The 13,484-nt window shown below is 42.3% G+C and overlaps 1 protein-coding gene across 2 annotated transcripts in view; it reads left to right on the top strand.

The window, feature by feature from the left end:
• ZFP1 (ZFP1 zinc finger protein) overlaps nt 2,405–13,484 on the top strand; it is a 29,896-nt gene continuing 18,816 nt past the window's right edge. The window contains exons 1-2 of one of the 2 annotated variants that reach the window (XM_018061714.1): nt 2,405–2,538; nt 8,409–8,467. In XM_018061714.1, the coding sequence (XP_017917203.1) occupies nt 8,453–8,467 (15 nt within the window). In that variant the 5' untranslated portion in view covers nt 2,405–2,538; nt 8,409–8,452. Of the gene's footprint in view, nt 2,539–7,768; nt 8,316–8,408; nt 8,468–13,484 lie in introns of those variants that run through there. The other variant, XM_005691798.3, reaches the window with a different exon arrangement.

Genomic DNA, 13,484 nt, shown 5'->3' on the forward strand with positions numbered 1-13,484 from the left:
TGTTGACCACAAACATGTAGAGCCCAGACCGGTTGAAACCAGAAGGTTGGTGAGTCAATCAAGGTAGACTCCTGATTACTTCATCACCAGTCAATCGTAAAAATGTCCATGAGCTGATTACCCCACAACCCTCTCCTTCACCGTGCCTTTGTTTTTTTTAAGATTGATGTATTTATATACTTTTGGCTGTGGGGGTCTTCACTGCTGCGTGTGGGCTTTCTCTAGTTGCTGAGGGCGGGGGCTCCTCTCTAGCTGCGCGTGGGCTTCTCACTGTGGTGGCTTCACTAGTGGTGCCCAGGCTCTCAAGGGCTCAGGTTTCAGAAGTTGAGGCTAGAGGCTCTAGAGCCCTGGCACAGTAGCTGTGTTGCACGGCCATAGTTGTTCCACAGCACATGGGATCTTCCCGCACCAGGGGTCAAGCCCGTGTCCCCTGCATTGGCAGGTGGACTCTCAACCACTAGACCACCAGGGAAGCCCCATCCTGTCTTTAAAAAATTTTCCCTGAAAGACATCAAGGAATTCCATTCTTTGAAGCAGTATCTGACCCTACGCCTTGCTTGGCCTCACAATAAACTCTGCACTTTTGTTTACCACAACCTGGCATCATATATTGGCTTCATTGTGTGCATACAGACCTAGGTCTGGTTCAATAACAGTAGATTTTGCGACCTTATATTGTTTAATTGAAAACTGGTTGCTTCCACTACACACCTATTAGCATGGTCAAAGTCCACAACACCGACAACAGCAAAAGCTGACAGGGATGTGAAGCAACAGGAACTCATTCATTGCTGGTGGGGATGCAAAATGGTACAGCTAGTCTAGAAGACAGTCTGGTAGTTTCTACAAAACTATATTGTCACTATACAACCTAATAATTGTGTTCCTTGACATTTACACAAATGAGAAACATTTTATTTCCATGCAAAACACTGCACAGGGATGCTTATAGAAGCTTTTATAATTGTCAAAACTTGGAAGCAGCCAAGATGTCTTTCAGTTGCTGAGTGGGTAGATAAAATGGCGGTACGTGCAGACAATGAAATATTATTCACTGCTAAAAAGAAATGAACTGACAAGCCATGAAAAGACAGGTAGGAACTTTAAATGCATATTACTAAGTGAAAGAAACCAACTTGAAAAGGCTACAAACTGAATGATTCTAACTATATGACATTCTGAAAAAGACAACTGTAATAGGGACCAAATTTTGTATTCTATTACAACTTAATCACTAAAGGGATATTGCCTAAAAGCTTACATTATACATAATCACCCATCTCTGGGAACACTGCTTCCCAGGTGACGTGCATTAGGCTAAAATACCTTTCTTCAGCTCACTGGAAGCACCTTGACCAGGCCCACCTGTGAATAACTGCACAAAGAAGAAATTAATATATCCCTTCCAGAGGCTGCCGGGAACCAGGAACTGTTTGACTCCACTCCCTCCCCTTTTAGGGGATGTATAAAGGATGCCTGAATCCAAAAGTAGGCAAGATGGTTCTTTGGGACATGAGTTCATCATCTTCTTGGTCTGCTTGGTTTCCCAGTTCAGTCGCTACTCCTTGCCCCATCAACTTGTCTGTTGAGTTATTGGTCTTCTGTGCAGCTTGGACTCGGTAATAATCCTAGCAGTACAGTACAAAGGTCAGTGACTTTCAGGGACTTAGGGAGAGGGAGGGAGGGATGAATAGATGGAGCACAGGGGAATTTGTGTGCAGTAAAACTACTCTGTGTGATACTATGGTGGTGGATACATGTCACCATATGTTTGGCAAAACCCATAGAACGTTCAAGGCCCAGCGTGAACCCCAATGTAACCTATGGACTTTGGGTGTCTTGTCAGTGTATGTTTAACTGTAACAAATATACCACTCTGGTACTGGGTATTGATAGTGGGGGAGGCCATTCATGTGTGGGCACACGTGGTACATTGGAACTTTCTTCTCAAATTTTACTGTAAATCCAAAACTTAAAAAAAAACAACACCCTACTGACCTACACATGGTACCGTTATGGCCAGTTTTATTTTTAATATCAGAAAGGTAACTTAATGTTATATATAGTTATCTTTGAAAGGTGAGATCATGGGTGATATTTGCTCTATTTTATACATATTTTCTAATTCAAATGCTGTGATCATAGATTACCTGTGTAATCTCGAAAAGCCAGGACTCCTATTTTAGGGGAGGTGGTGGTTGTAACTCATACCCCCTTTGGCGGAAATGAGGTCCAGGCCAAGGGATTATCACGGTCAGCACTCCTCCGACTGGCTGAACAAGGTGAAAACTTTCCTGAGAGTCCCTACGGTGTGGCCCTGCGGGCTTATGGGAAATGTAGTCCCGAAGTTTGACGGACCACCCCTCGGAGGACCCTGGGACGGCGTGCAGCCCCTTGCATCTGCGCATGCGCACTGCTGCGAGCGCGCCGGGGGCCACCCTTCCCCCACCTGCAGCCGCGAGTAGGTGACAGGGCCCCGGTCTCCCCGCCGTGACCCAGCCTGGCCCTGCGCCACGAGCGGAGGCTGTGCCCCTCCAGGTAGGAGGGGGCCTGCCAGGCCGCCCCGCGGGGCCGCGGGGGCCGAGGGGCAGGGGACGAGGGCTGGGCTCGTGCCCGCGCGCGGCGGGAGCCCAAACTTCGGAGCCCCTCGGGGCGGCGACCCTCGGGGCGGCGTCGGCGGCGGCGCGGCGCTGTCGGCGGCGCGGGGCCGGCGGGGCCGCCCTGCCGGACGTGCGGGGGCGGGGACGGCGCGGCGGCGGGCGGCGGCGGGCGGCGGCGCGGGCCGGCCTCCCTCCCTTTGTCCGGCGGGGCGCCTCCGACCGGCCGCGGAGGTCTCCGGCCGCGCCGCCGCGCTCCGGGCGCCGGCGGGCGGGCGCGCGCGTGACCCTGCGGGCGGCGCGGGGCGAGGCCGGGGCGGGGCCGGGCGCGCCTCAGAGCGCACGGGCGCCGCGTGCGCCGCGGCCGCAGCCTCGCGGAGGGCGGCCGGAGCGCCCAGGCGAGGCGCGGGCCGCGCGGACGGCGACGCCGCGACCTCCCCGCCGGGCCCCTCAGCCGGGGCTCCCCGAGGCGCGCCCTCCCGGGCGTCTTCGCTCGTTCCCGCGCTTTCCCGAGGTGGCGCAGCCAGCTGGTCCTGTCACACGAACGGCAAACATTTTTTATTTTGCCTCTTAATTTTGCTCACCAGTAGTTTTTACCGTGGAGGCGTTACGATTTTTTCCGTGGTTGAGTTTACTGCTCTTCCTTTATTGGACACCCCAAAACCTTCACCATTTTGAGATTATACACCTTTGCTAATGATTCCCACTGATACTTTAGAATAAATTAATTTAAAAAATCTGTTCGTGCTTCTATGATCCAGTTGATAGTTAAACATTTATTGGCGGGGGGGATGGACACCTTTATAATGTTGGCTCTTACTATAGGCCTTCCCGTTTGTTCAAGTCTCATTTTTTCCCCTTACGAGCACTTTGTAAGTTTTTTCATAAATATTTGCGTTTTTATATTATTGTTCTGTAGTAACTTATTGCTATGAAGATGGAATCTTTTCCCCATTATTTAATCTTTTTTCTCTCGTATTTGATATTTCCCACTTTGCTTATTACGTGTATTTGAGATTGCTCCTTTTTCTCCTTAATTTAGCTAGTGGTTATTAATTTTTTTTGTTGGCAAAAGAATAACTTTTTAATGTCTGTAGCATCTGTAGTAATGTCTCTCCCATTATTACTGACGTTGATTTTAATGCTATAACTGTCCTCTAAATACTGCTCTAGCTGCATCCCTTAAATTCTGGTATGTTTTGTTTTTCATTTTCATTCAGTTTTTTAAACTTCCCTTGTGACTTCCTTTTTCACCTATTGGTTGTTTAGAATTTTGTTTACTTTCCAAACATTAGGGATTTTCTAAATCTTTGTCTGTTACTGATTTCTAGTTTAATTCTGTTTTGATTAAAGAATTTACTTTGTTACATAATTCAGTTCTTTAAACCTTGTTGACTTGTATTTCCCTGGAGGTCCAGTGGTTAAGAGTCCACTTGCCAATGCATGGGACATGCTTCGATCCTGGGAGGATTCCACATTCCTGGGGCAGCTACTGTCCATGCTCAGCAACGAGATAAGCCACCACAATGAGAAGCCTGCACACGGTGATGAAGAGTAGCCCCCACTCACTGCAACTAGAGAAAGCCTGCTTGTAGCAACGAAGACCCAGCACAGCCAAAAATAAAAAATACAAGTTTTGTTTTATTCTATGGCCAAGGATATGTTATACTTTGAGGGTGTTTTTTATGTACTTTAATGACTATTGTACTGTTCATGGTAGAGTTTTCTGTAAATACTAAATGGGTCAAGATTGTTGGTAATGTGGTTCAGTTTTTCTGTATCCTTACTGGTTTTCTATATACGTGTCTTGTCACCTACTGAGAAAATAATCCTGAATTCTTGAGCTACAATTGTGGATTTTACCTATCTTTTCTTTCAGTTTTATCAACTTTGAGTTCTTTTATTTTGAAGTTCTTTTGTGCATAAACATTTAGGATTGTTAACGTTTTCTGGTGACTTGATACATTTATCATTGTCATTTATTGAAATGACATGTAATATCACACCTTATCCCTGGTAATTTTTCTTATTGTCTACTTTGATGTTAATCCAGCTTTCTTTTGATTATGCAAGGAATCTTTTCTTATCCTTTTGCTTTTTTTTTCCCCACTGTGCTACATGTCATGCATGATCTTAGTTTCCCAACCAGGGATTGAACCCATGCTTCCTGCTCCCTGGTTAAGTCCAGTCTCAACCACTGGACTGCCAGGAGAGTCCCTATCCTTTTTGTTTTGATCTAGCTATTGTTGGTGAAAATTCAGTTAACAGTCAAGAAAATTTTATTTGAGCCAACCTGAGGATTATAACCCAAGAGACAGACTTAGGAGCTCTGAGAACTGTTCTGCCTATTAGATATTGAAGGCATAGTCATATACTTTTTTTTGAACTTTTAATTTTGTATTGGAGTATAGCTGATAAAGAACTTAGTAATAGTTTGGAATGAACAGCAGAGGGACTCAGCCATACAAATACATGTATCCATTCTTCCCCAAACTCCCCTCCCATCCAGGCTGCTGCATAACACTGAGCAGAGTTCCCTATACTATCCAGTAGGTCCTTGTTGGTTATCCATTTTAAACAAAGCACTATGTACATGTCCATCCCAAACTCCCTAACTATCCCTTCCCCTCAGTTCAGCAACCAAACCAAGTTTGTTCTCCAACTCTGTTGAGTCTTTTTTTGTAAGTTTATTTGTATCATTTCTTTTTAGATTCCACATATATAAGGGATATTAGACACTCTTCTGACTACTTCAGTCACCATGACAATCTCTTGTCCATTTTTGAGACAGAGGATGACATACTGACATAAAGTTCACCAAGTATACAGTAGTTCAAGTAAGCATATGCAGAGTGAACCTCAAGTCATCATGACCCCTTACAGACTTGAGAAAGAATGTTACCCTTTTAAGAAGTTACATTGCTCGCCTCAAAAGAAAACAGATCTTTATGGCAAGTAGGCATTCCTACCTTTGAGGCGGTCTGGTTAATGTGTAATGCAGATGGACATATCATACTAAACAGGGAGGGAGGAGGCTCAAATAAACTTCTTGAGTGAATCTCAGTGAACATTTAAATATATTCCACTGCTTTGTGTGTAAGGTAAGATCCTTAAAACTATACTTCCATCAACAATTTCATCATCTCATCTCTTATGCTATCAATGTCATACTTTACATATCCTATAAGTTCGCAAAACTTTTCTGTTCATTTTGCTTTAGACATTCAGCTATGTTTTAGATTGATTAAAAGTAAGATAAAATGTCTTTTATAGTTCTCTTCATTTTAACGACTCCCAGAGATCTATTATTTCTTTGTGTAGACCCACATTTCTGTCTGGTATCCCTTCTACCTGAAGAATGTCTTTAAAATTTTTTGTTGTAGTGTAGGACTACTGGTAATGCATTCTCTGTTTTTGTTTGATAAGGTTTTTAATTTCACTTTTTTTTGGTGAGATATATTTGCTGGGTATAGAATACTGGATTGGTAGTTTTTTCTTTCTCTTTTTTTAAAGATGTCACTACATTGCCTTCCAGCTTATATAGTTTCTGATGAGAAATTGTGATTTTTTTTTAATGTTGATTCCTCTGTACAGGCAAACCTCCGAAACAGCATTCAGTTCCAGATCACTGCAATAAAGCAGGTCACGTGAATTTTTTGTTCTCTCAATTCATATAAATTTGTTTACCTTTATACTGCAGTCTGTTAAGTCTGCAATAGTGTTATGCCTTAAAAAATGTATATAACTTTATTTTAAAAATATGTGTTTATTTGGCTGTGCTGGGTCTTAGTTGCAGCAGGCGAGATCTTTGATCGTAGTTGCAGCAAGTGGAATCTTTAGTTGTGGCAGGGCCATGCCTGGTGGCTCACTGGCAAAGAATCTACCTGCCAGTGCAAGAGACTTGGGTTCTATCCCTGGGTCGAGAAGATTCCTTGGAGGAGGAAATGGCAACCCACTCTGGTATTCTCATCTGGAAGATTCCATAGACGGAGGAGCCTGGTGGGCTCCAGTCCATGGGGTCGTAGACTCAGACTTGACTTCCTGACTGAGCACACACATGGATCTTCTGGATGGAGCCTGTGAACTCTTAGGTGCAGCATGCGGAATCTTGTTCCCCAACCAAAGATCGAATCCAAGCCCCCTTCTTTGAGATCGTGGAGTTTTAGCTACTCGACGACCAGGGAAGTCCTCTACATACATTAATTTAAAAATGCGTCATTACCAGGACTTGCCTGAAGGTCCAGTGGCTAAGATTCTGTGCTTCCAACGCAGGGGGCCTGGGTTCAGTCCCTGGTTGGGGAACTAGATCCCGCATGCCACCACTAAGAGTTTGTATGCTGCAATGAGGTGATCTTATGTCTCAACTAAGATTGAAAATCCTGCATGCTGCAACTAAGACCCAGTGCAGCCAAATGAATAAATAAATAATTAAAAATGTTCTTACTACAAAGTGCTAACCATTGTCTAACAATGCTGAGTTGCCACAAACTTTCAATTTGTTTTTTTAAAAAAGCAATCTGAAGAGAGGGAAAAAAAAAGTTATGTCTATGTGTAATATGTCGGTTTTTTTCTGGCTGCTTTCAAGAATTTCTCTTTGACTTAAATATGATATGTCCAGGTGTGTCTTTGTTTTGTTTTTTGATACTTACCCTTTTTGGATAAATTATCCTGGTTTCTTGGATCTGAGTTTTGATATTAGCCATTTTTGGAAAATTCTTGGTCATTATGTCTTCAAATACTACTTTTAAAAATATTTATTTATATATCTGGCTGTGTTGAGTCCTAGTTGCAGCCCGTGGGATGGTCATTGTGTCACGTGGAATCTTTTGTTGTGGCCCCCAGACTATAGTTGTGGCGTGCAGGCTCAGTAATTGCGATGAGCATGCTTAATTGCTCCGAGGGGCATGGGATCTTACTTCCCCAACGGGGGATCGAGCCTGCACCCCCTGCATTGGAGGTGCAGAGGCTTAACCACTGGACTGCCAAGCTTTTGGTAATACATTATTTTTGAAAATAATTATTTATGTATTTACCTGTGCTGGGTCTTAATTGGGGCACATGGGATCTTCATTCTTCACTGAAGCATGTGGCATCTTATTTTTAGCTGTGGCATGCAAACTCTTAGTTGTGGGATGTGGGATCTAGTTCCCTGACCAAGGATTGAACCTGGGCCCCCTGTATTGGGAGTGTGGAGTCTTAGCCACTGGACCTCCAGGGAAGTCCCTCCAGTACATTTTTGTTAGACCATTTGATATTGCACTACAGCCCTTGGATTCCTTGTCTTTTTTTTTTTTTAAACTTCCTCTTTGTGTCTCAGTTTGGGTAGTTTCTTTGGGCCTATCTTCAGATTTACTGAAAATTTTCTCAGCTCTGTTGTAGCATTGCATATTGAAGATAGTCTTTCAACTGTGGTACTGCATTTTTTTAGCATTTCCATTTTTTTCTTGATGGTCCCATCTCTTGAAGTTCCCTATTTGTTAATTCATTTTGTAAGTCTTTCCCACAAAGCTTTAATATATGAATAATAATTTTAAATTCCCTGTTTGATAATTTAACCAGTCACGTTTTCTGTTGTTGTTTTGTCAGTTAACAGTTGTCTTAGTCTTACCTTTTCAGATGTTTCATAATGTTTGATTGAAGGTGGGTTCTGCCAGCATGATCCTTTTTGCCCTTTCTGAACAGGCAAAAGGACTAGCCCATGAGGTGGAATTTTCTCAGGTGATGTGTAACAATTTATAAACAAGTCATTCTGGAAGTTCTGAGGCAAGTCAGACCTTTAATAATAATACCTTCTGTTTTCCTCTATTCCAGTTCTGCCTTCATAGTTCTCTGCCTTTATCCAAAAGCTGCAGAAAATGAACAAATCCCAGGTGAGTTGTTTATTCCTAACTTTTCTGTGGATTTGAGGAAATATATAAGGACCTAGAAAATGAAATGAAAGGTATAAATGAGTAAAATTCAGGAAAACATAGTAAGAATAATCAATACCAGCAGACAAAAAGTAAAATCAAATTAATCAGGTATTTTTTAAAAAGTTAAAAAGTAAATCAAGTTAATTAAGCAATTATTGCATTGATTATGAATACCTTTCCTTGGTTCTCGAGTATTAGATCTAAATTAGTTTTATGAACATTCATATAGATGGTGTTTTGAGCAGCATCCAGGAAGAAAAACAGATTATTATTTTATCTCTGGTTATTTCATATAGCATTCTTCAGGGTAATAACAGTGTGTATTTTATTTTTCCAGTGAGATTAACATGATGCCAGAGAACTCACTAAAGAGCTGGATATGTATTTAAATTCCCCCCCTAACTTACACGAGTTCCATTGTCATTACTTTCTTGAGTAGCATTCCAGAATGTACTTCGACATATTTACACAAGTATGAGTACAGGTTATTATGAGATGGCATACTAATTATGCTGTTCTGTTTATATGTGTTTTGTTTTGCTTTTAATGAATAGACTTCATTTTTTTAGAATAGTTTTGAGCTTACAGAAAATTTGAGTGAAAAGTACAGAATTCCTTTCCTCCCTCTGCACACATGGTTTCTTCTCTTATTAACATCTTGCATTAATGTGGTATAGCTGTTAAAACTGATGAGCCAATACTGATGATACTCTAACTACAGTTCATAGTTTACATTAGGATTTGCTTTTGGTGTTGTGTGTTCTGTATGTTTTGACAAATGTGTCCATGTATCCACCATTATTGTATCTTAGAGCAGAGTTTTCACTACTCACAACATCCCCTGTACCTCGTCTATTTATCCTTCCCTCCCTTTCCTTGAGTACCTGGCAGAATTGGAGGGGCAGTAAAAAAGATACATATTACCTAGATATATCAGTGGTTTCCTTTTCCAGAGTGTTATAAAGTTGGAATCAGTCAGTATGTAGCCTTTTCAGACTTTCATTAATACTCTGCATCATGTCTTTTCATGACTTGACGACTTAGTTCTTTTTAGCGCCCAGTGATACTCCGTGGTCTGAGCGTGCCACTGTTTATTTACCCGTTGAGCAATTGAAGGGCATCATGGTTGCCTCCAGGTTTTGATAGCTACGAATTAAGCAGCTACAAACATGGCTGTGTAGTGTTTTTATGAATGTAAGTTAATCATTTGGGTAAATGCTAAGGAAAACTAATGCTGGATTGTACAGCAAGAGTAGTTTGTGAGAAACTGCCCAACTGTCTTTCAGAGTGGCTAAAATATTCGCATTCCCACCAGCAGTGAGTGAGAGTTTGTGTTGCTTCACGTCCTTGCCAGCATTTGGTGTTGTCAGTGTTGTGAACTTTGGCCACTTTAATAGGTGTTTTGCAGTATAATTTGATACTTCTCTGACATCTTAAGTATCTTTACACATGTTTACTTACCATCTGTATATCTTGTTTAGTGAAGTGCCTGTTAAGGTCTTTGGCCCTTAAAAAATTTTTTTTTTTTACTGGAGTATAGTTGATGTACAATGTTGTGTTACTTTCTGCTGTACAGTGAAGTAATTCATTTATACATACATGTGCATTCTTTTTAAAAAATGTTCTTTCTCATTATGGTTTATCATAGGATATTGAATATAGTTCCCTGTGTCATATCTTGGGACTTCGTTGTTTATCTGTATGTCGTAGCTTACGTGTGCAGACCCTAACCTCTCACTCCATCTCTCCTGCCACCCCTGCCGCTTGGCAACCACAGGGATGTTCTCTATGGGCATGATTCTGTTTCTGTTTCACAGATAGGTTAGTTTGTTTTATTTTTTAGATTCGGTATATAAGTAGTTTTATATGATATCTGTCATTCTCTTTCTGACTTACTTCACCTAGTATGCTGTTGTGTGTGGACCACTAGTGGATTCCATTATACTTAGGTATCTGATCTTTTGGATTCTCTTCCCCTGTAGCTTGTGACAGTGTGTGGAGCACACTTCCTTGTTCTATCCAATGCTTGTTCGTTTTTCTTTGATGTATCTGGGTGTCTCTTTGTGACACTCTATCTGTGTCTAAGTGTGTATGGTTTCATCCCAGTCTCCTCGGTTATCTCTTCAATCACTGAATATTTGCCTTTTTTAAGCCTAAGCTTTTGTCTAACTCTGGGAGTCTCTTTGCATTTCCTAAGTTAATTCATTGTATGTATTTTTAGATTGAGGCTTTAGGGAATTCCCTGTGCCATTTGTCTTTTCAGATTGCATTTGTAAGGAATTCCGAGCCGATTGTCTTTGTCTCATTTACTTGATATAGTCTGATCATCTCCAGTATCTGCCATGTTGCTGCCAATAATATGATTTCATTCTTTTCTAAGGCTGAGTAATTGTTCATGGCATATATGTAGCACAACTTCAGTATATAAAGCTCATAGATGTTCTGGATGTTTCCATATCTTGGCTATTGTAAATAATGGGTTACTGAATGTTGGGGTACCTTATTTCATAGTATAGTTTTCCATGCATATATGCTTGGACAATCTCGCTGTAGGTCTCGGTTTCGTTTTAAAGGAACCTGCATAAGGTTCTGCATCTTGTCTCAGCAATTTTCATTCCCAGAGGCAGTGGAGGAGGGTTCCCTTGTGGCTCAGCTGGTAAAGAATCCTCCTGCAATGCAGGTGACCTGGGTTTGATCCCTGGTTTGGGAAGATCCCCTGGAGAAGAGAAAGGCTACCCGCTCCAGTATTCTGGCCTGGAGAATTCCAGGGACTATGGAATTCTGTGGGGGTCACAGAGTCGGACACCACTTTCACTTTCAGTATTTATCCCTGTGTTGGGATATTATGGCTGCTTTGGCACCGTGGCGCCAGGAAAGAGTGCCTTCCTGAAATGTGGGGTGCCTGTGTTGTTTCGAAGGATGCATTTCCCTGAATATAGGGCCTGGTGAGGGCTTGGAGGATCTCGTGGTAGGTGCTGGTTTTGTTCTAAAGGAACCTGTCTCCATCGTGGCTGGTTGCAATGTCCATTTCCAGGAGCAGCGGAGGGGGGTTCCCTTCTCTCCCTGCGGGTCTCCAGCATTTATTGTTCTGATTTGCTGGGGAGGGCTGCCTGATGATAGATGGTTGTAGGTTTGCTTGGCATTTCTCTAAGAATGAGGAAGGCGGAGTTTCTTTAGAGGTGCAGATAGTTGGTTTCCACTAAGTGTGAGGAAAATTTACCATTTGCAGTCGGGTTTTGAAAGTTGGGCCTGTTTTGAATTCTGTCTCTCTGAATGGCTGTCTGGGGAGGCCTTACAAATAGCTGTGAAAAGAAGAGAAGTGAAAAGCAAAGGAGAAAAGAAAAGATATAAGCATCTGAATGCAGAGTTCCAGAGAACAGCAAGAAGAGATAAGAAAGCCTTCTTCAGCGATCAATGCAAAGAAATAGAGGAAAACAACAGAATGGGAAAGACTAGAGATCTCTTCAAGAAAATTAGAGATACCAAGGGAACATTTCAGCAAAGACGGGCTCAATAAAGGACAGAAATGGTATGGACCTAACAGAAGCGGAAGATATTAAGAAGAGGTGGCAAGAATACACAGAACTGTACAAAAAAGATCTTCATGACCCAGATAATCACAATGGTGTGATCACTCATCTAGAGCCAGACATCCTGGAATGTGAAGTCAAGTGGGCCTTAGAAAGCATCACTACGAACAAAGCTAGTGGAGGTGATGACATTCCAGTTGAGCTATTTCAAATCCTGAAAGATGATGCTGTGAAAGTGCTGCACTCAATATGCCAGCAAATTTGGAAAACTCAGCAGTGGCCACAGGACTGGAAAAGGTCAGTTTTCCTTCCAATCCCAAAGAAAGGCAATGCCAAAGAATGCTCAAACTACCACACAATTGCACTCATCTCACATGCTAGTAAAGTAATGCTCAAAATTCTCCAAGCCAGGCTTCAGCAATACGTGAACCATGAACTTGCTGATGTTCAAGCTGGTTTTAGAAAAGGCAGAGGAACCAGAGATCAAATTGCCAACATCCGCTGAATCATGGAAAAAGCAAGAGAGTTCCAGAAAAACATCTATTTCTGCTTTATTGACTATGCCAAAGCCTTTGACTGTGTGGATCACAAGAAACTGTGAAAAATTGTTAAAGAGATGGGAATACCAGACCACCTGACCTGCCTCTTGAGAAATCTGTATGCAGGTCAGGAAGCAACAGTTAGAACTGGACATGGAACAACAGACTGGTTCCAAATAGGAAAAGGAGTACCTCAAGGCTGTATATTGTCACCCTGCTTATTTAACGTCTATACAGAGTACATCATGAGAAATGCTGGGCTGGAAGAAATACAAGCTGAATCAAGATTGCCGGGAGAAATATCAATAACATCAGATATGCAGATGTCACCACCCTTATGGCAGAAAGTGAAGAGGAACCAAAAAGCCTCTTGATGAAAGCGAAAGAGGAGAGTGAAAAAGTTGGCTCAAAGCTCAACATTCAGAAAACGAAGATCATGGCATCTGGTCCCATCACTTCATGGGAAATTGATGGGGAAACAGTAGAAACAGTGTCAGACTTTATTTTGGGGGGCTCCAAAATCACTGCAGATGGTGATTGCAGCCATGAAATTTAAAGACGTTTACTCCTTGGAAGAGAAGTTATGACCAACCTAGATAGCATATTCAAAAGCAGAGACATTACTTTGCTGACTAAGGTCTGTCTAGTCAAGGCTGTGTTTTTTCCTGTGGTCGTGTATGGATGTGAGAGTTGGACTGTGAAGAAGGCTGAGTGCCGAAGAATTGATGGTTTTGAACTGTGGTGTTGGAGAAGACTCTTGAGAGTCCTTGGACTGCAAGGAGATCCAACCAGTCCATTCTGAAAGAGATTAGCCCTGGGATTTCTTTGGAAGGAATGATGCTAAAGCTGAAACTCCAGTACTTTGGCCACCTCCTGGGAAGAGTTGACTCACTGGAAAAGACTCTG

Source organism: Capra hircus, chromosome 18, assembly GCF_001704415.2.
Source record: "Capra hircus breed San Clemente chromosome 18, ASM170441v1, whole genome shotgun sequence".
In the NCBI taxonomy this organism is placed as follows: Eukaryota; Metazoa; Chordata; class Mammalia; order Artiodactyla; family Bovidae; genus Capra; species Capra hircus.